The sequence below is a fragment of the Macaca mulatta genome, chromosome 1 (assembly GCF_049350105.2).
Source record: "Macaca mulatta isolate MMU2019108-1 chromosome 1, T2T-MMU8v2.0, whole genome shotgun sequence".
Classification (NCBI taxonomy): domain Eukaryota; kingdom Metazoa; phylum Chordata; class Mammalia; order Primates; family Cercopithecidae; genus Macaca; species Macaca mulatta.
Window position 1 is genome coordinate 127,611,524 of NC_133406.1, and position 26,948 is coordinate 127,638,471.

The window sequence follows — 26,948 nt, forward strand, 5'->3', positions numbered from 1 at the left end:
GGTTCCCCAACCTGCTGCGATTCAGAATCACCTGGTAAAGAACTTAATGAAATACAGATTAACCAGTTCCACCTCAGATCTAATGAATGCGAATCTTGAGGGGAAGATAAAGCTGAATCTGCATATTTAACAAGCTCCCCAGATATAGTCAGTTCAGCCCCACTGTCCCAAAAAAGTATTCCATAACATGTGACTTCCTAAGGCAAAGCACTAAAGAAAATTAAGCTATGATCTATAAGGAAAAAATAAAACTATGAAAATAATTTAATATTTTCTACATTTATTGATACTAATCTGCCTTAAAATCTTTTCTCACATAAGACAGGCATCCTAATTTATGGGTTAGGAGCTTTACTTTGACTCAGACCTGGGTTTGAATTCTTGCTTTGACATTTACTAACTGGAGGACCTTGGACAAGTTATTTTAATTTCTTCGAATCTTGGTTTACTTAGCTATAGCTACAACAAGTCATAAGAATTAAAACAGATAGCAAGTACTCAATAAATAATAGTAATTAAGGAGGGATTAAAATACTAATCTTTACTCACCATTGAATACTTCATTAAATTCCCCTGGGGGTGCATGAGTGATGAATTTAGCAGCTATGCGTACCTAAAGAGAAACAAAATTTACACTTAGAATTATGAAGAGTAACATATAAAAGGAGAAACAATTAACAAATTACAAAATTTTCATCACATCCCTTGAAAAAAATGTCCTGTTTAAGCATTTACTGTTTAGCAGCCTTCAAATTTTCTTTTCATAAAGCACCCCAAAGCTGTTACTATCAATATAGGTACATTCTGATTTGGGAATATATGTGTTTTGATAAATCTGAATTTGTCTTTCTAAAACAGGATAATAGTTTTTGACCAAATACATCACATTCACAAAAAGAGAAAGCTATGATCTAGATTATGAACATTTAAGCAAAACTAAATAAAACATTAGCAAATTATAGCATACCAATACCAATTCTCCCAATACAAGGATGGTTCAATATAATAAGTTACTGTAACTTACAAATTAAAAGACCAAAACCATGTGATCATCTCAACTCATGCTGAAAAAAAATTAACACCTACTCCAATATCATAAAAAACCAAAACGATTAGTTTTTGGTAGATATAAAATAAATGCCTTTAACTTAATAAAGGGCTATCTACCAAAATTTTACAAAAACCTTAATAATGAAACATAAGCAATGTCACTAACTTTATTAACTAATTAATTTATTTTGAGATAGGGTCTTGGCTGTTGTCCAGGCTGGAGTGCAGTGGCATGATCAAGGCTTACTGCAGCCTCAACCTCCTGGGCTCAAGCGATCTTCCTGCCTCAGCCTCCTGAGTAGCTGGGGCCACAGGCATGTGCCACCACACCTAATTTTGTAATTTTTATTTTTGTAGAGACAAGTCTCACCATGCCCAGGCTGGTCTCAAACTCCTAGGTTCAAGTGATCCTCTGGCCTCGGCCTTCCAAAGTGTTGGGGTTATAGGTGTGAGCCACTGTGCCTGCCCTAAGTCATCAACTTTAATACAAGACAAAGATGACTCCTATCACCTCTACTATTCACCACTGTATTAAAGGGCATAAGGAATGCTATGGAAAATATTTCTTCTGTTACTCAACCTAGTCTCTGTCCTCTGCCTCCTGTTGCCATTCTCCCTTTTTAGATATACTATTATAAATGGATGATAAAATGTTAGGTTCTAACCTGCTTATCTAATTGTTTTTCTCTAGATTGTATCTTTTTTGTCATTTTATGCTTTGTCTGGGGAAAATGCTTGACTCCAATCCACTAATATGCTCTTCATCTGTGCCCATTTTCCTGCCCAATTTTTTTTTTTTAAGAGACAGGGTCTTGCTATATCGCCCAGGTTGGAGTACAGTGGCGTGATCATAGCTCATTGCAGCCTCCAACTCCTGACCTCAGGAATCTTTCCGAATCAGCCTCCTGAGTAGCCGGGAGTATGGGCACTCGTCACCAGGCCCAGCATAACAATTATTTTGACTGTTCAATTTTTAATTTCTAAGACTTTTGGTAATTTCTTTTGTCATTTTTTTTTTTTTTTGGGTACTGGCAAGTATGTAGAGCAAAGCAATTTCTTTTAGTGTGTATACAATCATCTGTATTAGGACATTAACTCCTTATTTAATTTTTTAGGTGTTTTTTCTCAGAGACAGGGTCTCACTTGGTTGCTCAGGCTAGAGTGCAGCAGTGTGATCACAGTTCACTGTAACCTTAAACTCCTGGGCTCAAGTGATCCTCCTGCCTCAAGTTCTCAAGTAGCTAAGACTACAGGTGTGCCTCACCATGCCTGGCTAATTTTTTTAAAATTTTAATTTCCTGCAGAGAGAGGGTCTCACTATGTTGCCCAGGCTGTTCTCAAACTCCTGGCCTCAAGTGATCCTCTCAACTCAGCCTCCCAAAGCACTGAAATTACAGGTGTGAGCCAGTGTGCCAGTATAACTACCCATTTTAAAGTCTTGTTCTATTGACTGTTTCCTAAAAATTTAGATCCTCTCTTCATTGAATTTGATTCTTCCCTTTCGTGGTACTGGTTTTCCATAAATGGTGCTCTGAATTTAATTTAGTTTGCCATTCTGTTTGCTGGTAGCTTGTCTCTAGTGACTACAGGGGAGGGAAAGAGTAGATTTGCTTCTGCTCATCAGGGTGTGTGAGCAGTTTATCTTCTGAGTGAGCCTAAGGTCCACAGGCTAGGTGGGACACTGCTGTGTGTCTATGGTCCCAGTGCTCATACTCAGTGCTATATTCTGAGGACAAATGCTCTTTTTGTCTTCAGCTTAGCCCAAAGAGGAGAGAAGGGAGGAGCTAAGTGGTCCAACTAACTAGACAGCAATTCTCCAGTTAATCTACCCTAAGACTGTTCTGGGTCCCTTCCTTCTTGATTCTTAAACTGATGTAAGATCCTCCAGAATGGTTCCTATCTATCTGGCATTTGGCAATACCAATATATAGATATTTGGCAGTATCTATACATAGTAATAATGCTAGTAATGATAATAAATAGGGCTCACCACAAATGAGTCTCTCAGTATAGTTCTAACATACTATGAAAGAAAGGATGAAAATTCCCTAATATTTGATGTGATAACGAATAGGAAGATGATTCAACTCCCTAATGTAGGGCAAAGAAGAACATGGTATATCTAACAATAAACTAAGCCTTATTTCTAGATAGGCATCCTCTGTTGACTTCTTTATTTCCTTCAAACAATTTTAAGTTATTGATGACCCCATCAAATTCAAACCATTCTTCAGCATAAAAAACAAAAAACAAAAACAAAAAAACTTTCCAGAGTCTCTTGAAAATAAAGCTGGGGCCAGGTGTGGTGGCTCCTGACTGTAATCCCAGCACTTTGGGAGGCTGAGGTGGGTGGATCACTTGAGGTCAGGAGTTCAAGACCAGTCTGGACAACATGGCGAAACCCCATCTCTACCAAAAATACAAGAATTAGCTGGATGTGGTGGTGGGTGCCTGTAATCCCAGCTACTTGGGAAGCTGAGGCAGGAGAATCACCTGAACCCGGAAGGTGGAGGTTGTAGTAAACTAAGATTGTACTCCAGCCTGGGCAACTGTAGGAGACTCTGTCTTAAAAAAAAAAAAAAAAAAAAAAAAGGAAGAAAAGAAAGAAAGCTGGGAGTGAGAAGAGAATTAGAAAAAAACCCCAGAAATTTGGGTTGGGTGCGGTAGTTCATGCCTGTAATCCCAGCAATTTGGGAGGCTGAGGCAGGCAGATCATTTGAGGTCAGGAGTTTGAGACTAACCTGGCCAACATGGTGAAACCCTGTTTCTACTAAAAATACAAAACTTAGCTGGCATGGTGGCGCACACCTGTAATCCCAGCTACCTGAGAGGTTGAGGCAGGACAATCTCTTGAATCCAGGAGGCGGAGTTTGCAGTGAGCCGAGATCCTGCCACTGCACTCCAGCTTGGGCGACAGAGTGAGACTGTCTCAAAAAAGAAAATAAACAAAACAGAAATGCTTTACAACTTTAGTATCCCTAGGCTTATACAAATAATCTTACTGTAAGTTCACTCTTATTCTGAAAAGGACAAAGAAAAGCTGCTCTGTGATGAAACCATTAGTCAAGAAAGGCCTATTGATTGATGGAGCAAGGTAGAATGGAAAATTTGGGTTCCAATAACTGTCTCTGTTGGTCCATCAGCTAACTAGATTTGTGATCCTAGAAACATTACTGTTTTTGGTCCTGAGTTTTGTCATTATAACCCAACTCCTCATAGAGTCATATTAGAAGATCTGCAAATTTCTTTTAGCTGCAAAATCCTACAAAGTTTTTAAGACTTGGAGGACAAAAGTTGGTATGTGGACTACCTGGAAACAGGCATCAGGAATTTATGCCACAAAATACATGTTAGAATATTCTTAGGTACATAAAGTGTTAGAACCCTGACTTGACAGGGTAATTACAGATAGTATATTATTTTTTCTGGGATGAAAACTGGTGGAGGGGAAATGCTCCATAAGGCTCCTTATATTAACTGAGAAAAAACAATAAAAAGAGGGATTCTAATCAGGAAGAAATCCTGCTCAACTCATGAAAATTATGCTACATAGGACTAACCATTACAATATAGATTTCTAACTATCTATATTTTCTTTGGCATGTACACTTAATCACATTTCTGTACTTCTCAACTGTTGGTATCAATCTCTTATTTAAAAAATCAGTAATCCTACTTTTAATAATAAACCTTTTTTTTTTTTTTTTGGTCTATTTGTGACAAATCAGTGGAGTGAGCTATGGTCTATCCCCTTTCTGTCAAGGTGCATTTCCCATAATCTTTACGTAAGTATGAAACTCCTCAGCCAAGTAAAGTGTATGTAATCCAAAAAATAAGTATATACATATTCATATACTATCAAAAAAGTACCTTCCCTGAAAGGAAAAAGGAATAAAGGCACAGTCATATTTTACATACTACTTATATAACATAATATTTGAATGTATAATAAAATTACCAAACTGAAAATTTAAGATATTAATATTCCTGAAGTCCCAACCAAATTTTCAGAAGTTACAAAATCTGATGGAATTGGTACAAGTGAAAGAACAGCAGTTTGTTTGGATAGAAGATGAACTGATACAGCATATAAAAAAGTAATAATTCACCCATTCAGCAAACTAGGAAGAGAAGTATCAATAAATAAAGACTGAAGACTAGATAAGACATTGTCACTATCCTCAAGGACCTGACGCCTAGATAGTAATGTAGCAAGCAGGTATTAAATGCAGACTGAGGCACAAAGGAAGATGCAATCAACTCTGTATACCTACATTAAAAAGGGGGTGGTCGGCCAGGCGTGGTGGCTCACGCCTATAATCCCAGCACTTTGGGAGGCCGAGGTGGGCGGATCACGAGGTCAGGAGTTCAAGACCAGCCTGGCCAAGATGGTGAAATCCCATCTCTACTACAAAAAAATACAAAAATTAGCCAGGCACAGTGGCAGGCAACTGTAATCACAGCTACTCGGGAGGCTGAGGCAGGAGAATCGCTTGAACCCAGGTAGCGGAGGTCGTAGTGAGCCAAGATTGTGCCACTGCACTTCAGCCTGGGCAATAAGAGTGAGATTCTGCCTCAAAAAAAAAAAAAAAAAAAAAAAAGGTAGTCTTCAAAGGTAGTGATGTTTGAGATGGACTGGAGGATGAGTAGTTAAGACCAGGGAGGGCATTCCAAGTAGAGGAAACAATATACACAAACTAAGACAATATGTCCTAACAAACTGAATGTAGGCATTTAAACGACTTGCAAAATGTAAAACAATGTTACTTGTCACACTAATTCCTTTTCTGTTTTGGAAAATAAAGTTTGTTTTTTTTTTTTTTTAAAACAACAAATAACTATGTTTAATGTAATAGGTTTATTATTTTAAAACAAGTTATTTTAAAAATCAGTTTTAGTATTTTTTTTGGGACAGAGTCTCAGTCTGTCACCCAGGCTGGAGTACGGTAGCACAATCTTAGCTCACTGCAACCTCCACCTCCCAGGTTCAAGCGATTCTCTGGCCTCAGCCTCTTGAGTAGCTGGGATTACAGGCACGTGCCATATCGTCTGGCCAATTTTTATGTTTTTAGTAGAGACGGGGTTTCACCATGTTGGCTAGGCTCGTCTTGAACTCCTGATCTCAAATGATCCACCTGCCTCACCTCCCAAAGTGCTGGGACTACAGGTGTGAGCCACTGCGCTGGGCGCCTCAGTTTTAATATCTAATGTAACAGATATAAGTCACATAAATAAAAATTCAGTTTTTAAGTATGTAAAGGGGTCCTGACAATAAAAAAAATTTGAGAAGTGCTCCATTTGTTGACATGGGTTTATAATATGCTGTTTATATATGTTTATAACGTGTTGTTGAATGAAAAGGGCCTTTACTCCTTTTCTGGTCTTTTAGAGATTATATATATTTACACCTACGTATAGCTACTAAATTTTTTTTTTTTTTTTTTGAGACGGAGTCACACTCTGTTGCCCAGGCTGGAGTGCAGTGGCCGGATCTCAGCTCACTGCAAGCTCCGCCTCCCGGGTTTACGCCATTCTCCTGCCTCAGCCTCCCGAGTAGCTGGGACTACAGGCGCCCACCACCTCGCCCGGCTATTTTTAAATATTTTTTTAGTAGAGACAGGGTTTCACCGTGTTAGCCAGGATGGTCTCGATCTCCTGACCTCGTGATCCACCCGTTTCGGCCTCCCAAAGTGCTGGGATTACAGGCTTGAGCCACCGCGCCCGGCCGCTACTAAATTTTAACTAGGACTATCTCTAGTACAAAATAATTTTTTTTTCTTTTTTTTTGGCTTTCCTCTGTGTTCAAAAAGTTATATAAGAAATATAATGTTACTAGTATGATAAAGCAAATTAAAATTTTTTTAATAAAAAAAGGAGCATGTCAACATCCATCATCCTTTAATTTTTTTTTTTTTTTTAAGATGAAAAGGGAAATAAAGAAAGGTAAAGGCTACTGAGTGACGTGAAAACTGAAAGAACCAGGTCAAGGAAGCCAAACGACTGAGGTGAGGATGTCCAAATCCTAAAGGCAGTAAAGAAGGCTTTTTAAAGTTAGTACTTGACCAAGACCTTTGACTTCACTTAATATCCCGATAGTACCTCATGCTTAAAAAATTGATTAATTGGTTAAACAAGGGGATTATATGAAAGATAAAGGTTAACTAAAAGCTCACTTCCATTTTCTAAGTTAAAAAGCAGGGTGAGGAAAGAAAATCTAGTAGTATTATTTGAATCCAGGTTCAAGTGCTGAAAAAACTTAATAGTCCCTGTTTACCTGAGAATACCAAGAACAGGAGAAATATCCAATCAGAGGAACCAAAACATCTCCCATTTTTTAAATGAAAGTGAGGAAATTTGAAAGTATATGCAATGGCAAGGGTGAAATACTTAATGAGTGGTTAAAAAGAATGTAGCTATCATTAGATGTCAACATGGGATCCTAAAACACATTGTCATGGCAAGGAATCCTATGTTATTTCCTGACAGTTACTGAAATGGTGGATGGTTATTAGATATTTGATAGTTTCTGAAGTGTTGATTTTTTCACTATTTGAACACAATACCACAAAAATACCTTGACGTAGCAGTAAACATAATACATATAATTATATTAAAATTATATAATATATAATTATATATTATATAAAATTATTCTATCTATATCTATATCTGGAGTTTCGTGCTGTCACCCAGGCTGGAGTGCAGTGGCATGATCTCAGCTCACTGCAACCTCTGCCTCCTGGGTTCAAGCGATTCTCCTGCCTCAGCCTCCTGAGTAGCTGGGATTACAGGCACGTGCTACCACACCTGGCTAATGTTTGTATTTTTAGTAGGGATGGGGTTTCACCATGTTGGCTAGGCTGGTCTCGAACTCCTGACCTCAGGTGATCCACCTGCTTCAGCCTCCCAAAGTGCTGGGATTACAGATGCGAGCCACTGTGCCCGGCCCAATATATTTACAAACTCATTATAAAATCTAAAGTCTGGGCTGGGTGCGGTGGCTCACGCCTTTAAACCCAGCACTTTGGGAGGCCAAGGTGGGTGGATCACCTGAGGTCAGGAGTTTGAGACCAACCTGGCCAACATGGTGAAACCCCGTCTCTACTAAAAATATAAAAACTAGCCAGGCGTAGTGGTGGGCGCCTGTAATCCCAGCTACTCAGGAGGCGGAGGCAGGAGAACTGCTTGAACCCAGGAGACGGAGGTTGCAGTGAGCCAACACGGTGCCACTGCACTCCAGCCTTGGTGACAGAGTGAGACTCTGTCTCAAAAAAAAACAAAAACAACAAACAAAATCTAAAGTCTGTTCCACGGCTCCTCCTTCCCTAATTCCTCCAACTCCTACCACTTAGCTCCTAGACTTACAGCTACACTCATGCCTCAGGGTATATTTCTTGTTCCTTTGGCCAGAAATGCTCTTTTGGATGATTCACTCCAATCTTTATCCAGTCTCTGTTCAAATGTTACCTGCCAAATAAATTACCCTTCCCTAACTCCCATATATAAAGTAGCTGTTGTACCCTTTCAACCTTCACAATTCTAGCCCCTTTACTGCTTTATTTTTCTTCAAGGAATTTGCCACCACTGAACATATACTTACATGTTTACTGTCCAACATCTCCCAAAGAAGTCCAAGATCATAGAGCAAGAGTCAGTAAACTGCTAATGTAAAGGGCAGATGGGCTTTGTGAGTCACAGTTTCTGTACCAACTGTTAAGCATGATTGTGTTCCAATAAAACTTTATTTTGTACCCTCAAATTGTATTTCATGTAATTTTCACATCATTAAATATGATTATTCTTTTTTTGTTTGTTTTCAACCATTCCAAAAGCATTAGTTTATAGATCCTATAAAAACAGGCAGTGGGCCCAGCACAGCAGCTCACACCCGTAATACCAACACTTTAGGAGGCCAAAGCAGGAGGACTGCCTGAGCTCAGAGACCCAGCCTAGGCAACATAGTAAGATCTTATTTCTATTAAAAATAACAAAACAATTTAGCCGGGCATGGTGGCACATGCCTGTAGTCCAAGCTACTCAGGAGGCTGAGGCAGGAGGATCACTTGAGCCTGGGAGGTCAAGGCTGCAGTGAGCTATGATTGTGCCACTGCACTCCAGCCTCGGCAACAGAGCAAAAGCCTGTCTCAATAAACAACAAAACAAAACAAAAACAGATGGGGGACTGGATTTGGCCCACTGGCCATAGTTTGTCAACCCCTGACATAGAACAAAAGAACTTGTTGTGTTTGTTCACTGCAGTATACCCAGGACTGAGACCTAGAACATGCTAGGAACGTGCTGTGAACGAATGAATACTATTTTATTGTTTATAAAACTCTTACATAATCTGTTTCTTTTATTGATCTTTAAAACAGCTTGTTAAAGCAGGCAGGGGAGAGACTATTATCCCCATTTATAAATCAAGAAATAGGTTCAGGGAGTATAAGTGCCTTGTCTAAGACTGCATGCTTATAATAAATGGGTGGAGCAGGAATTATAACTTAGACATTCAACTATACCATGCAGTATTAAAAGGAAGTAAAAGTCTGGAGGATTACCTTTAGTGTGTCACATGAATTTGGCGTTGTCCTTTTAGACTATTTTAACCAAGAATTGAGTCAAAGCTATGCTTGTGAAAGATGCGGTTGTCACAAAGTTGAGAGGAATAGATAAAATGATAAATAATAAGTTTAAAAGTTAACATTTTATCCAACTTCAAAACTGGGTCAAAGCTAAGATGAAATTAATAGCGCAAAAAGGGAGAGGGAAATGACTAAGCAGTTAGTGATTGAAAAAATATCTTTGCTACAATACAGATGAGGGCTGACATTTTCATTAACAGTGATTTAGTCAATCATTCTCAAAGGTGGGAGAGGGAAAGAAAGAAGGCAGTTACCTCCCATAAAGGGGAGGTATGCCAGCTCCCCTAACTTGAGAATCACTAATATGAAGGTTTTAGTTGAACAAAAACTGAACTTAAACTGAGCTTAAAAAAAAAAACCTTTAAAAAAACTGTTCCTATTTCATAAAGTAACAGTTTCACTACACACTGTATTCATCAGATAGTATCTACACTAAAGGGTAGATCCCGACCTCATGTTCTGCCTGCTTCGGTCTCCCAAAGTGCTGGGATTACAGGCGAGCCACTATGCCCGGCCATCACTAGCTTTTAAAATTATTTCCTTGGGCTGGGTACGGTGGCTCACATCTATAATCCCAGCACTTTAGAGGACGGGGCAGGTCAGGAGTTCGAGACCAGCCTGGCTAACATGTGGAAACCCTGTCTCTACTAAAAATGCAAAAATTAGCTGGGCGTTGTAATCCCAGCTCCTCCCGTCTCAAAAAAAAAAAAAAAAGTCCTTGACAATCACATACAAAAGAACTTCAAGTTAGTTAAATATTTAACAACTGCAACTCTTTGTGGGCACTGGTGGATAATTCTAGATAGAAAAGGGAGAATTCTTTTGCTAGATAATATCCACATTCCACTTATTAGCAAAGACCTGGTCAGTTTATACCACCCCAGTTTTGTATACTTTAGGAGCCAAATCTCTGCCAACATGTCTCCCTGGTGTCAACAAAAACCTTTACCTCCTTCATTAGTCTACTGAATGTATTAAAGACTTCACCTCTTGGCCTTGACTCATACTCTCCTTGGAAGTTGTGCCTTTCTCTCCATCTTGGTCTGTCTAAATCCTTCCCATCTTTTTAAGGTTGGGTTCTTCCAACCCAACCTTAAAAAGTGTTCAAAGTATATTTGAATGCTTAGCATAGCACCTAAAATACAACTGCTATTGACAATTAATTCTATAGATACTAGTCTGCCTCCAAAGACTCAAGCTTTTTTGGGAGGGAAACTGCCTTGCTTTCCTCTTCTATACATTACAGGATCTAGCAAATTAAATTACATATAGCAGGCAATGAGTAAATGTTTACAAAATCCCTTCTGAATAAAAAGATGTAAAGGAAATGTTCTCAGTTTTAAAGATTATTATGAGGTACTACGGCCAAATGGAAAGATATAGGCTCTGGATTGGACAGACCTGGTTTTGAATTTCAGTCACTTAAAAATCTCTTTGAACCACATCCTCTCCCTAAAGTGGGATAGTAAGTACTCCTTAAAAATTGTTGTGAATTGTTACAGCTCTTTTAGAATTTGTGTAGCAGGTTTTCTGGTTTTCACCGGAAACCAACTTACCCATATTAAATTTTAAAAAATTGTTGTGAAGATTAAATGAGATAATATATGGTCAAATCTTTAGCAGAATACTTAAAATATAATAGGAGAGGCTCAATAAATGTCAGCTACTGTTATCTTAACTGGTCACAGCAGGGTAACTGTTACTTTACAAACTGAGCAAACCCTTCAAATTACTATCAAATTACTACTTCGAAGAAAATAATCTTCTTTTTCTAGAAATACTTTGGGTCCTAGCCACTTTATATTCTCTATCATTACCATCATAATAATCCCCACCAATAACTACAAACAGTAGCAACTTTTTATTGACCAAAAAAGCTTTATGAAAATGTCCGTTCCAATTTCCCTTTAAAGTAATAACACATATTTCAAAGTTTTTAAAGTTTTCCAAATAGGGTATACTTAAAGAAAGTATAATAGTAGTAAATTGTGCCTCTGTAAATATTTATTGTACTTGTTTTTACTCTAACCCATTCAAGAGTTCAAGAATAAATATTCGAGAATATTCAAAGTATTCCAGAATAAATAGTTGCATTTATTTTCCTGAAAGAGATATATACAGGACGTTATTCTTATCCTGGTAAGCTCTGCTTGCATAGAATTCAATGCTATTTCCTAAGGGAGTTTTTCCCATTTGAAGATCTTTCGGATGTTGCATCAAACTGAAAAGCTTCTGTATGGCAAAGGAGAAAATTAACAGTATAAGGAGACAACTAAGTGATTGGGAGGAAATACTTGCAAACCATACATCTGATAAAGGGCTAATACCGAAAATATATAAGGAACTCAAAACAACTCAATAGCAAGAAAACAAATAACCCAATTTTAACATGGGCAAAGGGTGTGAAGAGACATTTCTCAAAGAGATACAAATGGGCAACTGATATATGAAAAAATGCTCAACATCTCTAATCAGGGAAATGCAAATTAAAACCACAATGAGATATCACCCCATGCCTGTTAGAATGGCTATTATCAAAAAGACAAATGATAACAAGTCTTGGGCCAGGATAAGGAGAAAAAGGAACCCTTCTGTTGGTGGGAATGTAAATTAGTATAGCCATTTTGGAAAATACTAATAGCATGGAAATTCCACAATATACCAAAATTACCATATGATTCAGAAATTCACTTCTGGATAGATAGCCAAAGGAACTGAAATTGGTATGTCAGAGAGATATCTGCACCCCCATGTTCATTTCAGCAATGGTCACAATAATCAAGATACAAAAGTAACCTAAGTATCAATCAACTCAACAGATGAATGGATAAAGAAAATGTGTTATATACACACAATGGAATACTACACAGCCTTTAAAAAGAAGGTAGTTCTGTCTTTCGCAACAACAAGGATGGACCTGAAAGATATTATGCTAAGTGAAATAAGCCAGACACAGAAAGATGAATACTTCATGATCTCACTACAAGATATGTGGAATCTAAAAAAGCCTATCTCAGAGAAACAGAGAATAGAATGGTGGTTACCAGAGGCTGACAGGTCAGGGAAGGGATGGGGAAAGGAAAGACATCAAAGATAGCAATCAGAGGGTACAAAGTTACAGTGAGACTGGAAGAATAAGTTATAGTGCTCTACTGCACTGCATGGTGACCACAGTAATAATGATAATGATAATGATACAATACTGGTTTCACTAAATAAAAGTTACTGTTATCTGTGTTTCTTAAAATTCCAAATAAGCTAAATATTATTTTCCCAGTTTAGACCTGGAGATAACATAGAATGCACTTAGAAATAAAATCGTAGATGTATATAGTTTATTTTATCATTATCAAGCAAGAGGTTAAGACTTGAAAAGCATAAAGATATGTCTTAAATCAGGATCAACATTATAAAAAATAGATGCTGGCACTTCCAAATAATTTGCCTCACATTCACTCTTTCAAAAGTCATTTTAATAGTCTTTAGAAATTGTTTTCTCTATTAGTAGCCAATTTTGAGTTTTATTAGACACAAGTAGGTAGTGAAGTCAGGCAAGTTAGTTTTAAGTACAGCAATTTCACTTTAAAACATTCTACAAACTCTAGGGAATAACTGCTTTTCTGGTATGTCTTAAACACTTCACTATTTACTAAAACAATTATGTACATCTCACATACACATGGAGTGGCAAACTTTAGGCTTCTCTCTAAGGCCTCTTTTGATCTAGGATTTGACACCCCACCCCACCTCCGTGCCCACATCCCCGTCTTTGGTCTGTCTAGCCCAGTTTTAGCAAGAATCTGCCCACCCTTGATATCTGATCAAGTTCTTCATCCCCTACCTTTGATGTATAAGTCTTTGAACTGCCTTCAGCATGAATCCCCCTACCCTCATGGTCTCCTCTTAATAATTTTCTCCCCAACTCTGCTTATCGGCTATACGTAAATACCCAGCTGTCTTTAATGTATTAGGAGTTGAGCCTGATTTTTCTCCCCTACTGAAATAGCCTTTTTTTTTTTTTTTTTTTTTTGGTTTGTTTTTGAGATGGAGTCTTGCTCTGTCATCCAGGATGGAGTGCAGTGGCGTGATCTCGGCTCACTGCAACCTCCACCTCCTGGGTTCAAGCAATTCTCCTGCCTCAGCCTCCCAAATAGCTGGGATTATTACACCACACACTGCCAATTTTTGTATTTTTAGTAGAGATGGGGTTTCACCATGTTGGCCAGGCTGGTCTCAAACTCCTGACCTCTGGTGATCCGCTCGCCTTGACTTCCCAAAGTGCTGGGATTACGGGCATGAGCCACCACACCTGGCCATAATAGTTCTGAACAGTCTTCTTTACTGTTTTAACACGCATTAGAATGACTTTTACTTTAACTGAGAGTCACTGTATTTCATATCACTCAGTAGTGTTTAAAACTGACATATTTAAGCATAACATTTACAACATACAGAAGAGAAAATTAAAATGAGTGAAAACATCCCATAAGCAACTTGTTTAGGAGCTTAAATGTGCTTTAAAAAAAATACCCACAAGGTTAAAAAATTAGGAAAAAGCCTCTTTGAACCTATTCTGGTCCACAGGTTGCCCAAGAATAAATAAAATAAAATAAATTAGGGAAAAATGACCACCCCAAGTATCTTGAGATTCATGTGTTAGTGAGCAATGATGCAGATGTCAAGTTCGAAAGGGTAAAGTTCGGCAGTTAGAACCCATGCTAGATGGAAAAAGCAGCAGTGGGAAACAAGAACGATTTTGCCTTTAAGATCTGGTATGTATCTGGCATGTTACAGCATTCTAATTTAAAGTATATCTTTTTACCAATTTTTTTTTTTTCTCAAAATCACTGGAAGTCAGATACAGTTTCACATGCCAGCTTTACCGCTAAATTGCTTGGGTCTTAGTTTCTTCATTTGTGATTATAAAACCTACTCATATCTAGGACTGTTTTAAGAACCCATGAGGTAACATGAGACAGACTCCCATACAGCAGATACTTAATTTTTTTCCCTAAGCAAATACCTAGACATCACTGAACTCTGAGTTATGTTGTCTTCTAAAAAGTTCAGCTCTTTGTGTTTAACAATTTGTTCACTCACTCAAAACAAACCACAAAACAATTCATTTGGTCTCAGGCACTGAGGTGAATACTAAAGATAAAGACAAAGAGTAGGGCTGTCAAAGAAGTAAGCCAACAAATTATCTTTTGCCTTAAATCAGTGGTTCTGGACCTTGGCTACACATTAGAATCGCCTGGGAAGATTTAAATATACTGATATATGGGTTCTGCCTGCAGAAGTTCTGATGTAATAGGCTGGGGTAGGGCTTGGGCATCAGTTTAAAAGCTTCCTCAGGTGATTCTAACATGCTGTCAGGGTTGACAGCCACTACCTTAAGCTAATATAAAGTGCAAATCATCCTGGTAGATACAAACAACATAAGACGAACATAACATACAGTAAGCACCTTAGCTTTCCAATCTCTGTATACTTTACCACTGTTAACAAAACAATTTATACAAGCCATAGCCCTCAGTAAAGATGTGCCCAACATTTAAAAATAACTATAATTCAGGCTAGGCACAGTGAGCTCATGCCTGTAATCCCAGCACTTTGGGAGGCCAAGGTAGGAGGATCGCTTGAGCCCAGGAGTTTGAGACCGGCGTGGGCACACAATGATGTCTCGTCTCAAAAAATAAAAAATCCGGTCAGATGCGGTGGCTCACGTCTGTAATCCCAGCACTTTGGGAGGCCGAGGCAGGTGTATCATGAGGTCAGAAGTTCAAGGTCAGCCTGGCCAAGATGGTGAAACCCTGTGTCTACTAAAAATGCAACAAATCAGTCAGGTGCGGTGGTAGGCGCTTGTAATCCCAGCTACTCGGGAAGCTGAGACAGGAGAATCGCTTGAACCCAGGGGGCAGAGGTTGCAGTGAGCCGAGATGGCACCACTGCACTCCAGCCTGGGCGACAGAGTGAGACTCTGTCTCTAAAAAAATAAAAATAAATACAAATAAAAAATTAAAAAATTAAAAATAATTAGCCAGGGCCAAGTGCAGTGGCTCATGCCTATAATCCCAGGAGTTTGAGACCAGTCTGGGCAATATAGTGAGACTGTCTCTACAAAAAAAATTTAAAAATTAGTTGCGTGCTTGCAGTCCCAGCTACTCAGGAGGCAGGCTGAGGTGGGAGAATCACTTGAGCCCAGGAGGCAGAGGTTGCAGCAAGCCAAAATCCCACCACTGACCTCTAGTCTTGGTGACAGAGTGAGACCCTGTCCCAAAAATAAAATAAAAAATTAAAAACAACTCTAAGTCACAGCAGCAAAACTGCCAAAGCAGTAGTACAGATAACATAAGGCACAGAACTTAAGAGTAAGTAGTTGGATATTGAGCTGGGTTGGTGAAAGACAACTATAAAGAAAAGGAGAAGCTGGGCTCTGCAAAGTACTTTAGGTAGGGTGGAAGGGAGGAAAGGGAGGGCACTATGAGTGAAGGAATAAGAAGAACAAAAAAGGTAGTGGGAAAACACTCTCTTGTTTGGTGAACAGAAGATTTGGAGATAATAAAAGAGAAGGATGAAGTAAGATAAGTCAGATAGCAGTAATGATGGTAATATCAAATCTGGTTTTATTCTGTACATCATAGGCAATGGTCACTTGCTAAAGCTTTCTGAGGACAAAGCTCCATTAATAAAAAAACTATCAGTAATACAGAAGTACTGCAGTCCTCAATATGGTCTCACAAAACTTGGAAATCAGACTGCCCTATGAGAGTTAACAATGAAATCAAGACAGATGCTATCCAAGCAAGAGTTATGCATTCAACAAATATCAGAAGACCCACTATGTTTTAGGCAATGGTGACTCACTAGCATACTGTCCTCATGGAGTTTACATTCCAGTGGGTAAAGACAACAGCAAAGATTAAATAAGTAAAATACGAGCTAGCAAGTGATAAATGCTATGGAGAAAAAACAAGGCAAAGAAAAGGGACATGAAATGTTAGGATTTGGAACTGGACAGAACAACCAGAGAAAGCTTCACTAAGGAGGTGACTTCTGGTTAAGTATCTGAAGTGAGGGATACAGAAGGAAGAGAACTTCAGAGAAAAGAATGCAAAGATTCTTCAGTGAGAATATGTGATTGGAACAAAGACCAGAAGAAGAACATGTAGAAGATAAAGTCAGAGATAAATGGCAAAGAGGTAACATCCCAGAACATAGGGACTTAGAAGAAGATGGGAAGCCACTGGAGGGCTTTGAGCAGAAAAGTGACATGTTCTGACCTACATTGTAACCAGATCACTCTGGATGCTTCATTGAGGACAGACTGCTGGGGAGGAGCAACAGCAGAAGCAGGGACACCAGAAAAAATAGTATTTTAATAATCTAGAGGTCACAATGGCTTCTTCCAGAGTGGTTAGAATAAGGGTGTGGGAAGAAATAGTCAAATTCTGGGTTTATTTTAAAGACAGAGCCTACAGGATTTGCCAGTGGACTACATGTGGATTGTGAGAGAAATAGCAGTCAAAGATAACATTAATGTTTTTGACCTGAGCAACTAAAGAATGGAAGTGTCATTAACTAAGGGGAGCAGACTGTAGAAGCTGCAGCATGCAAAATTTTGACACATAACCAGTCCTGAAAAACTGTCCTGCTAGTAATGTGACAACAAATGAACTTATCTAGAGGAAAAATGTCCACTGCTGTTATACAAAGACCTGACTTGGTTTTGGTGTTGGGTACATATGCCTATTATGAAAGAAAATGCCATCAGTAGTTTGGACTATCAAGTTAACTTCCTTTGTTCTAATTCTATGTTCCGTTAAAACATTCTAACTTGATTTCCCATGTTCCTGACCTATCTGAAAAAAAGAACTTAGTTCCTTCTATATGTATTAAATTGTTATTCCAGTTTTATACATTAGTTTCATAAGCCTAGCTAAAATGAGTTTATCCCTGAGAGAGACTTGGGTTTAGCATCTTGATCAATCAAGCTTCTGAGCTAAATAAGCAGAGGACTAAGATTTGAATCACAGTAAGTTCGCTAAGATAATGGTTCTCAAGTATTCCAATAATTATTGGGAGGCTTATTACAAATAATTCCTGACCACTGGTTCCAAAAAATTCTGATTCGGTATACCTAGGATGGAACTCAGAAATCTGTTTTTGAAGGAAACACAGATTCTGCCGTAGGCAAGGATGTTCTAAGATACTGTCATACTGTAAAGTTTCTCCTTGGCCTCGTTACGGGCGGGGACTTTAATGATCTTTAAATTTCTAGAGCCATGTTTTTCAACATGCATTTAATAACACAGCATAAATACTAGAATTCTTCATGGTATACTTAAGTTCAAAGAGCACTAAGCAACTTTTTTTTCTTTTTTTTGAGACAGAGTTTTGCTCTTGTTGCCCAGGCTGGAGTGCAATGGCACGATCTCAGCTCACTGCAACATCTGCCTCTCAGGTTCAAGCTATTCTCCTGCCTCAGCCTACTGAGTAGCTGGGATTACAGGCATGTGCCATCACGCCGGGCTAATTTTGTATTTTTAGCAGAGACGGGGGTTTCTCCATGTTGGTCAGGTTGGTCTTGAACTCCTGGTCTCAAGTGATCTGTCCACCTCAGCCTCCCAAAGTGCTGGGATTACAGGCGTGAGCCACCACACCTGGCCCTTCCTTTTTTTTTTTTTTTTGAGTCAGCGTCTCGCACTGTCGCCCAGCCCAGGATGGAGTGCAATGGCCTGATCTCAGCTCAATGCAACCTCCTAATCTCAGGTTCAAGTGATTCTCCCAAGTAGCTGGGACTACAGGCGTGTGCCACCATGCCGGGCTAATTTTTGTATTTTCTGTAGAGATGGGGTTTCACTATATTGCTCAGGCTGGTCTTGAACTCCTGGGTTCAAGCAATGGACCTGCCTCGGCCTCCCAAAGTGCTGGGATTACAAGTGTGAACCACTGCACTCGGCCATTCAGCAACAATTATAATGCAGTCAGGACCAGAGAACACCAATGTTTCAGTGTCTATAAAGGCATCCAGGTTACTACATGATTAACTTGATTGCTGTTGAGGACTATGTCATTATTTCATCAAAACTGCTTACTATCTTACTATCTACTAAAAGGAATCAAAACGGGTAAGAGCATAGGCTCTGACAGTAGACAACAGCATTGTATCCACACTGCCATTTACTAGTTCTGGACACCTGGTCATATATTTTAACCTCAAATGTGCCTGTGTCTCAGTTTACTCTACTATAAAATGGGCGTAAGTATCTGTCCTATAACGATGTTGTGAGATAAATACATAGTTAATATATAAAGTAGTTACCACAAAATAAGCACTTAAATGTTATCCAGATGTAAAACAAAGAATCCACAAGGTAAAATTCTCTCACCACCTTCCTTTGGTACAGTCTGCCATTATGCTGTTTTCTTGTTTAAACAGTATGTTATACCATGACCTACACTCAACAGAGTTCGATCAGTGTTCCATTTCACCGACACTGCCTTAACAATCTGTATGTGAAGTTGTACCAAAGATAAATTTTACACACTGCTCAAAATTTCATAATACATTATAGCTGTGAAGAATTTATGATAAACCAGGAAGGATGAAGAAAGAAAGGAGAGGCCTGAGGCAGAGAGATAATTAAACATGTTGTTAAAAATAATTCAAGCATAAAAAAAGGTCTTGAATGAAAATAATGGTACAAGGAATGTTGATAGGTTAGAGATATTATTAAGTGAAAAGTGTGTTTGTATATGCATAGAATTAGAAAAGATACAAGAGGAATTGGTAATATTGGCTACTTGTCAGGGAAACTGGGTGGGTGGAAGACAGGGGCAGGAGGGGACTTTTTACTCATGCCCTTTCCCATCATTTTAATTTTTTTTTTGGAAGAGCCAGGGATTTCACTATGTTGCTCAGGCTAGTCTCAAACTTCTGGGCTCAAGTGATCGTCCCGGCTTAGCCTCCCAAAGTATTGTGATTACAGGTGTGACCCACCACACAGAGCAAATTTCAATTTTAAGCCTGTTATTATAGTTCCTATATACCTACAATTTTTAAATTAATGGAAATGGCTTTCAGGACGAGGATCACCAAGGCAGCCACCTTGGCTAGGCTTGGGCTCTCATCTGTCAAGCAGGTTCAGGTTCAATTCCACCCCTTTGAGAAGTGGAGTTGATGAGGATCTTCCTCTAGGTGATGAATAACTAGAAGGTCCACTCCACCAATCTCAACTGCTCAGATACTGTGGACATGAGGTGGACATGCAGCACGATGACTCTGAGCCCTGTGTGGACATGCTGTTCAGAGATGCTGTGTGGACCTCGCCTCATCTCACCACTCTGGAAATGCTCACTGCCTTTGCCTCCCACATTGTGGCCAGAGATGTGGCAAGGAGCCAAGAACGTGCTGGTACTGGGCAATGACAGTGCCAAAAAGACCAACAAGCTGATTTCAGACTGGACTAGAACACTTATCTAAAAAGAGCTTTACTTAATTCAAATCACTATCTGGAGGGCTACAGAGGAAGGCCCTCTAAATGCTTGGCAAGACCAAGATATCATAATTAGGAAGCTTTCTTATGGGAATGGGAGGCTGAAAGCCCTGTGACCACAATGTTTCTGGGTCAAGGCAAGATTAGGGGGGTGTCTGGATGAACCTGAATTTATTTTACTTTCTTATGTCAATCACTGCTTACCCCTTCCAGTATGACTTCTCCCACTGCTCACTCGAGGTACCTCTCACTCTTATTTACCAAATCCAGTTGGAAAGAATACTGTCAGAGTGAGTGCTGTTTTCTCTGTCCTCATCTTTCTATCTCAGTAGCATCTGTCACTCTTAATTCATTCATGCCTTGGAAACTTTTTCTCTCTTCGGTCCTTTTTCTTTAAAACACACATCAGGTGTGTGTTTTAATCTGCTCGCTAAAGGAGAGTACTTCCAGCTGGTGAAGGAAATACTTTCATTAGGGGCTTTGCAAGGCTCCAGTGTATATATACACACCATCATTTTGGTAACCATAAGGCTTTGCAGTTTATGGGATCTATTAGGAAGATGCTCCTAGAGGGGTCAAATGTTCCCAGCAGTGGCATAGCAGAGCACCAATGATGTCAGTAGATGCTCAGATACAAGGAATGCACAGAGGCACCCAAACTGTGGACGTACTCTTGACCACAAGAAACACCTAGAGACTAACAGAAACAATTGTGGGGGAAGGGTTGTTTTATAGGAGATGAAGGGGTGTGAACTGGGGAGATATGAGAATTAATGAAGTTGTTTTCTCTTTCATATCAATAGGCGGTGCCTACACTGTGTGCTTGGCACTATGATAGGCACTAGATAAAGACACATGCTTTCAGTCATCAAACAACTCAGTCTTCTTATCAGGGCAAATGTAGGAAAGCAGACAATGAATAGAACCTTTTGGAACATTTTAGTGTTTCAATTTTTAAAATAGAGATTTTTCATTAGAGTTTGAAATAGTTAATTAAATTTTCTTGGGCTGGTTTGATCCAATTCCCCCCTACTTCTCTATTTTAGATGGAAATTAAGGCCCACCCATAGAGGTTAAGTGATGTTTCCAAAATCAGTCACAAGGTGACTAGAAGCACGACAGGGAAAGGCCAAATCTAACACTCACAATCACTCTTTTCCATTACATCATAATACCTCCCCCGCCCCCTTTTTTTTTCAGATGGAGTTTTGCTCTGTTGCCCAGGCTAGAATGCAATGGCATGATCTCGGCTCACTGCAACCTCCGCCTCCGGGGTTCAAGCTATTCTCCTGCCTCAGGCTCCTGAGTAGCTGGCGTGCCACCATGCCCGGCTAATTTTGTATTTTTAGTAGAGACGGGGTTTCACCATGTTGGTCAGGCTGGTCTCGAACTCCTGACCTCAGAGGATCCGACAGCCTTGGCCTCCCAAAGTTTGGGATTACAAACGTGAGCCATCACCCCCGACCCATACTACCTCGTTTATAATCCATTAGATGGAAGCCTCTACTCTAGTTTTTCATTCATAGCTATATGGAAAAGAACAGTATAGTGAAAAAAGCATGGCTACACAATCAGAAAAACCTGGGATCTGAATTTTCTGACAAATTTACACTACTTTGTTTAGCATTAAGCCTGGTCATAATAAAACAGCCAAGTGTTCTGGAAGAAATTATGATAAATCAATACTACTAACAAAAGACTGGACATGTGAGTTTACACTTGCTTATTAGGCTTTATGTTCCTGTCCTAGGATTTCTTTTTCTTTTCTTTTTTTGAGACGGAGTTTCACTCTTGTTGCTCAGGTTGGAGTGCAATAGCGCCATCTCGGCTCACCGCAACCTCCGCTTCCCAGGTTCCAGCGATTCTCCTGCCTCAGCCTCCCGAGTAGCTGGGATTACAGGCATGCGCGACTGTGCCCAGCTAATTTTTGTATTTTTAGTAAAGACGGGGTTTCTCCATGTTGGTCAGGCTGGTCTCGAACTCCCGATCTTAGGTGATGCGCCCACCTTGGCCTCCCAGAGTGTTGGGATTACAGGCGTGAGCCACCGAGCCCAGCCTGTCCTAGGATTTCTTAACAGATTATATGAATACCTCTCAGCAAAGCTAACTGAAAAGTGAAGATGGAAGAATGACAGTTTTAATATTAATTGATGACTCGTTAGAAAACAGCCACACCAAACAATCTTTAGGGCTTGCTTTATCCTACAATGGTAACTAGCAAATTATGGAGGTAATACATAATCAAGGATCCAGTTTAAAAGTATAAATATTTGGTGGGTACAGTGGCTCACGCCTGTAATCTCAGCACTTTGGGAGGCCGAGGAGGGCGGATAATGAGGTCAGGAGTTTGAGACCAGCCTGGCCAACATACTGAAACCCTGTCTCTACTAAAAATACAAAAAATTAGCCGGGTGTGGTAGCAGGTGCCTGTAATCCCAGCTACTTGGGAGGCTGAGGCAGCAGAATCGTTTGAACCCGGGAGGTGGAGGTTGCAGTGAGCCGAGATCGTGCCATTGCACTCCAACCTGCTGGGAGACAGTGCGAGACTCTGTTTCAAAAAAAAGTATAAATATTTTTCATATGCTCTAACAGAGCCTTCATATTTCATCTATTTACAGCATTTTCTACAGCTCTACTAAATAATTCTGATAAACTTGATTCTCAAAAATGCCTTAAAACCACTACCGTTGTCTAAACTGAAAGCATGTAGTTTTTCTTAATACTGAAAACGTCACCTTATTACTGAAAGCATTAGTCTAAACTGAAAGCATAACTTCTCAATTACCATACTTTTGAAATTGTACACAAATATTCTTCTAGTTAGGCTAAAGGGAAAAAATATGCTAATCACACTTTTTTCCAGAAAATTATCTTTGCTTTTATGTTTTACAAATGTTGAATGAAATAAAAAAAACAGACAATGAAAAGAACCCAAAGAAGTAATTCATCTCATATTTCAGGCTTCCTAATTATGGTATCTTTGTCTTGCTAAGCATGTAACTAAAGAGCTCAGGTTCATTCTCAGAAACTGTGAACTCAAAGCTACAACTAAAACGTTTATTTCTAAAAGTTACTACACTTTCAACTTCCTGTTTTATTTAGATAGCTCATCATGACCATTTCAGGTAACAAAACCCAACTTCCTTTTTACAAAGTGATTAAAAAAACTTCAGCAGTTATGAGAATAGATGATTTTACTAGCTTTTACATACATATTTATAAGGAAATTAGAGTCCATTCATTATCACCAAATTTTCTAAAGGTTTACTGCCTTTAGAAAATGTAACCAAGATAAAAAGCAATATTGAAATATATTTGGCAACAAAAAAACTATGCTAGAAGACGAAACTGGTCACAGATCTGCTATTAAAAAAACCAAGACTGGCCGGGCGCAGTGGCTCACGCCTGTTATCCCAGCACTTTGGGAAGCCAAGGCGGGCAGATCACGAGGTCAGGAGTTGGAGACCAGCCTGGCCAACATAGTGAAACCCTGTCTCTACTAACAATACAAAAAAATTAGCCAGGCGTGGTGACAGGCGCCTGTAATCCTAGCTACTCGAGAGGCTGAGGCAGGAGAATCGCTGGAACCAGAGAGGCAGAGGTTGCAGCGATCGCACCACTGCACATCACCCGGGGTGACAGAGCGAAACTCCAACTCAAAACAAAACAAAACAAAAAAAACCCAACACGTTAATGTTATTAAAACACTGCCAGTATTTAAAGACATCTTAATTGGCATTTTAAAAAATATACTTTCCCAAGTTTAATTAAAGGCATTCTAACCTGGTATCGAAGACAAAAATCCAACAACACTGGTCAATGTGTATCACGTAGGCACAATAAACTTAAAAGTTTATTATTTAAATTATTTGTGGAATTTTGACCGGGCGCGGTGGCTTACGCCTGTAAACCCAGCACTTAAGTGGCGGAGGCGGATGGACTTGAGCCCAAGAGTTTGAGACCTGCCTGGGCAACAAGACGAAATTCAGTCTCTACAAGAAATACAAAAATTAGCTTGACGTGTTGGCGGGTGCCTGTAATCCCAGCTACTTGGGAAGCTGAGGCAGGAGAATCATTTGAACTCGGGAGGCGGAAGTTGCAGTGAGCCCAGCGAGACTCCGTTTCAAAAAAAAAAAAAAAAAAATTTGTTTAGTTGTAACAGGATTTGTATTATAACAGGATTTTTGCTTAATTTTATTTGAATAGTAACTATTTGCCTTAGAACAATTTATTATAGATTGATTTCCAGCATAAGCTCATATATGTCTTTGTTTTTGTCCTAAATCTTATGTATGAAGATCAGTTTCCAAATAAGAGAAAATCTAATGCTGTTGTTCAATGGCTTGTTAAGCATTTCAAAATGGCATGCCATATGTAGGTATGATGTATCAAGTTATTCGGTGCAGAGGACTTATGGATCATAACAGTCCCCTCCCCATCCCAACTTCTTATTTAAAAAAACACCCTGGTAGATTTACAGAGCACTCAAGGGGACACATTTTCCAATAGCCACAGCAGGAGACAAATGTCATAATTCTTGTAAGTAAGTTGTCTCGTGAGGTCATTCTAAGTTCCACGTGCCCTAAAATCATGTACTTACTGAAAAGCCTGACAAAACTGTTATGAAACTGTGCAAATGTCAGAAGAAAAGTTATTCCACCTTAGAATGTGCTCTTGTATTTAAAACGCTTTTCAAGAAATAAGTATACAAACTGCACACTGACAAATTCAGCTAATCAAAGACTCCACAGTGGAGCACCAGAGAAGGCAGGACGCTTTGTCAAGTCTTGAACGTGTTAACATGCAGTTTATTATCTGTTACAGAAAATCTTTCTTGAGGTTAAGAAAATCCATCAGCTATTCTACATTTGTTAACAAGAAACAAAATTTTCAAAAATTATCGTTAAAAGGGTGTGTCTACAGGGAAAGTCTAGTGCTCAAATTGTGAAGCACATGCCCTGAGGCTCACAGATTTATTATAGCGAATCAGACAGGCGACAGTACTTGAGAAAAGTACTGCATGTGTAGTGAGGTGGACAACATTTGGGACCTCTCCTTGTCGAGGAGTCGTGACAGCAAAATCACTTCCTGAGGAAGGAGGAGCAAAAAGGAAGAGGCCATCCTGACCAGGAAGTGACTCGCCCTAAACTAACCCCAATTATATCTACAAATGGGGGGATGGGGGTTAGCACCAACTGCTAAAGGCGGTAAAATAACTGCTTTTTGATATGTAGCAACATAACCACCACCCACTCTCAAAATTACAGGAAAAAAGTCCACAGTCACGATCTAATAAAGGAAACGTCTGTTCCCTCGCAGGGAGGCCCCTGGGCTGTGCCTCAGGCCTGAGAGAAAAGGAGAGTCGAGGAACGAGGAACTGGGGCCACCGTGAGGCAGAGGAAAGCCCCGTAAGAGGGAAGCGTCCCGACTGCGGAGAGCGTATGTCAGCATTGACAAAGAAGCTTCTTTTTCCTGGGGACACTGCGAGGCTCCCAACGCAGCCGGGCCGAGCCCCAGTTCCCTGTCGGGGGAGGAGGTAAGAGAGAGAGGCGGACCCCTTACCTTCTCCTCATCCGACACACGATCATCGAAGTCGGCCATCTTGGGCTGTTCTGGCCCAGCCCGGGTGTGGGCGCTAGGCAGGCCGGGAAGAAAGCCGAGTGATGGAATCACCGCGGGGGCCGTCGGAAGGACCCGCCCGGAAACGCCGACCAAGAGGGCGCCATGTCAGTTATGCGCGGGAGTGACGTCTACTAGTGCCAGCGCCCGCGCCCGCGCCCCAGGAAGTAGGCTTTGCCTTCGGTGATTTAAAGTCTAATATCTTTCCCAATGAGTTACACTCATTTCCCATCCATCTAATGGGTGCTGGCAGCGTGTTTCGATTATTCTTGGCTCCTGGCCTCCATCCGACCAAGTCGCTCTTGCAGTTTTTCTGGTACCCGTTATCTCCACGACAGCCGAATCCAAAGCTCTAAGAGCTGCTCGGCCGCTGGAACGATCGGTGGCTTTTCCAACCCCGGGGGGCGGGGGTGTGAAAGGTGACCCTCATTTCGTTTGGAAGCGGTAATACTTCACTTTGGGGTCACATCTTAGTCCAGTTCCTCCAGAACAGGCGCTGCTGTCCGCCCCTTCCCTGCCCCACAAAGGAATAGGTATCCTCAATCTTGAGACACGCTCCTCCACCTTCGAAATCTTCTCGGTCCCGGTTCCCCAGGACTCAGCCTTCAGAGAGGCCAACTTCAGGTCCGCCACTATCCCAGGATTCCCGACTCCCGGTTTCCTGTCCTTCTCCCCTCCCAGCTCCTGGCTCCTGCGATAGCGGCAAGATGGCGGACGGTGGCGGCTCGGGTGAAGCCGCGGCTGCTAGAGCGTCTCCTGCACCTGTCCCCGGCCTAAACCCGACGTTGGGCTGGAGGGAGCGACTGCGAGCCGGGCTGGCGGGGACTGGGGTCTCGGTGTGGTTAGTGGCGGGGCTGGGGCTGCTTTACGCTCTGAGGATCCCTTTGAGGCTGTGTGAGAATTTGGCAGCGGGTGAGAGGACCAGACCTCCTGGGGCAGGGCGGGGGGCCAGGAGAGATGTCGGGGGCAAGAGCCAAAGGGCAAGAGATTCTCGGTAGTCCTAGAGGGCCTCTGAGGAGTCGATGATGAGCGATCAAGTGGGTTCTTTTTCTTTTGGACTGCAACCTTGCAGTTGATTGTCAAGCCTGCTGCCTCTACCGGCTCCTCCCTAGAACTCTTAAGGTCCGTCCTTTCTCTT

The 26,948-nt window shown here is 40.4% G+C and overlaps 2 protein-coding genes and 1 non-coding gene across 50 annotated transcripts in view; 2 read left to right on the forward strand and 1 right to left on the reverse strand.

The window, feature by feature from the left end:
• CAPZA1 (capping actin protein of muscle Z-line subunit alpha 1) overlaps positions 1 to 26,187 on the reverse strand; it is a 48,704-nt gene extending 22,517 nt beyond the window's left edge. The window contains exons 1-3 of one of the 2 annotated variants that reach the window (XM_077969961.1): positions 25,754 to 25,805; positions 8,651 to 8,712; positions 550 to 613 (exon numbers count right to left, since the gene is read on the reverse strand). In XM_077969961.1, the coding sequence (XP_077826087.1) occupies positions 550 to 613; positions 8,651 to 8,668 (82 nt within the window). In that variant the 5' untranslated portion in view covers positions 8,669 to 8,712; positions 25,754 to 25,805. 2 annotated transcript variants of the gene reach the window in all.
• LOC114675008 (U7 small nuclear RNA) lies at positions 11,184 to 11,244 on the forward strand. The gene has a single exon (XR_003726095.1). It is a non-coding gene; the product is annotated as a U7 small nuclear RNA (small nuclear RNA).
• ST7L (suppression of tumorigenicity 7 like) overlaps positions 25,363 to 26,948 on the forward strand; it is a 97,387-nt gene continuing 95,801 nt past the window's right edge. For 23 of the 47 annotated variants that reach the window (XR_013399679.1, XR_013399731.1, XR_013399730.1 and 20 more), the window contains exon 1: positions 26,501 to 26,722. Coding sequence is in view for 17 of the 47 variants with exons in the window: in XM_077951003.1 (XP_077807129.1) it covers positions 26,518 to 26,722 (205 nt within the window). In the remaining 30 variants the exon portion in view is untranslated. Of the gene's footprint in view, positions 25,728 to 25,766; positions 26,435 to 26,497; positions 26,933 to 26,948 lie in introns of those variants that run through there. The other 24 variants (XM_077951193.1, XM_077951127.1, XM_077951024.1 and 21 more) reach the window with 9 other exon arrangements.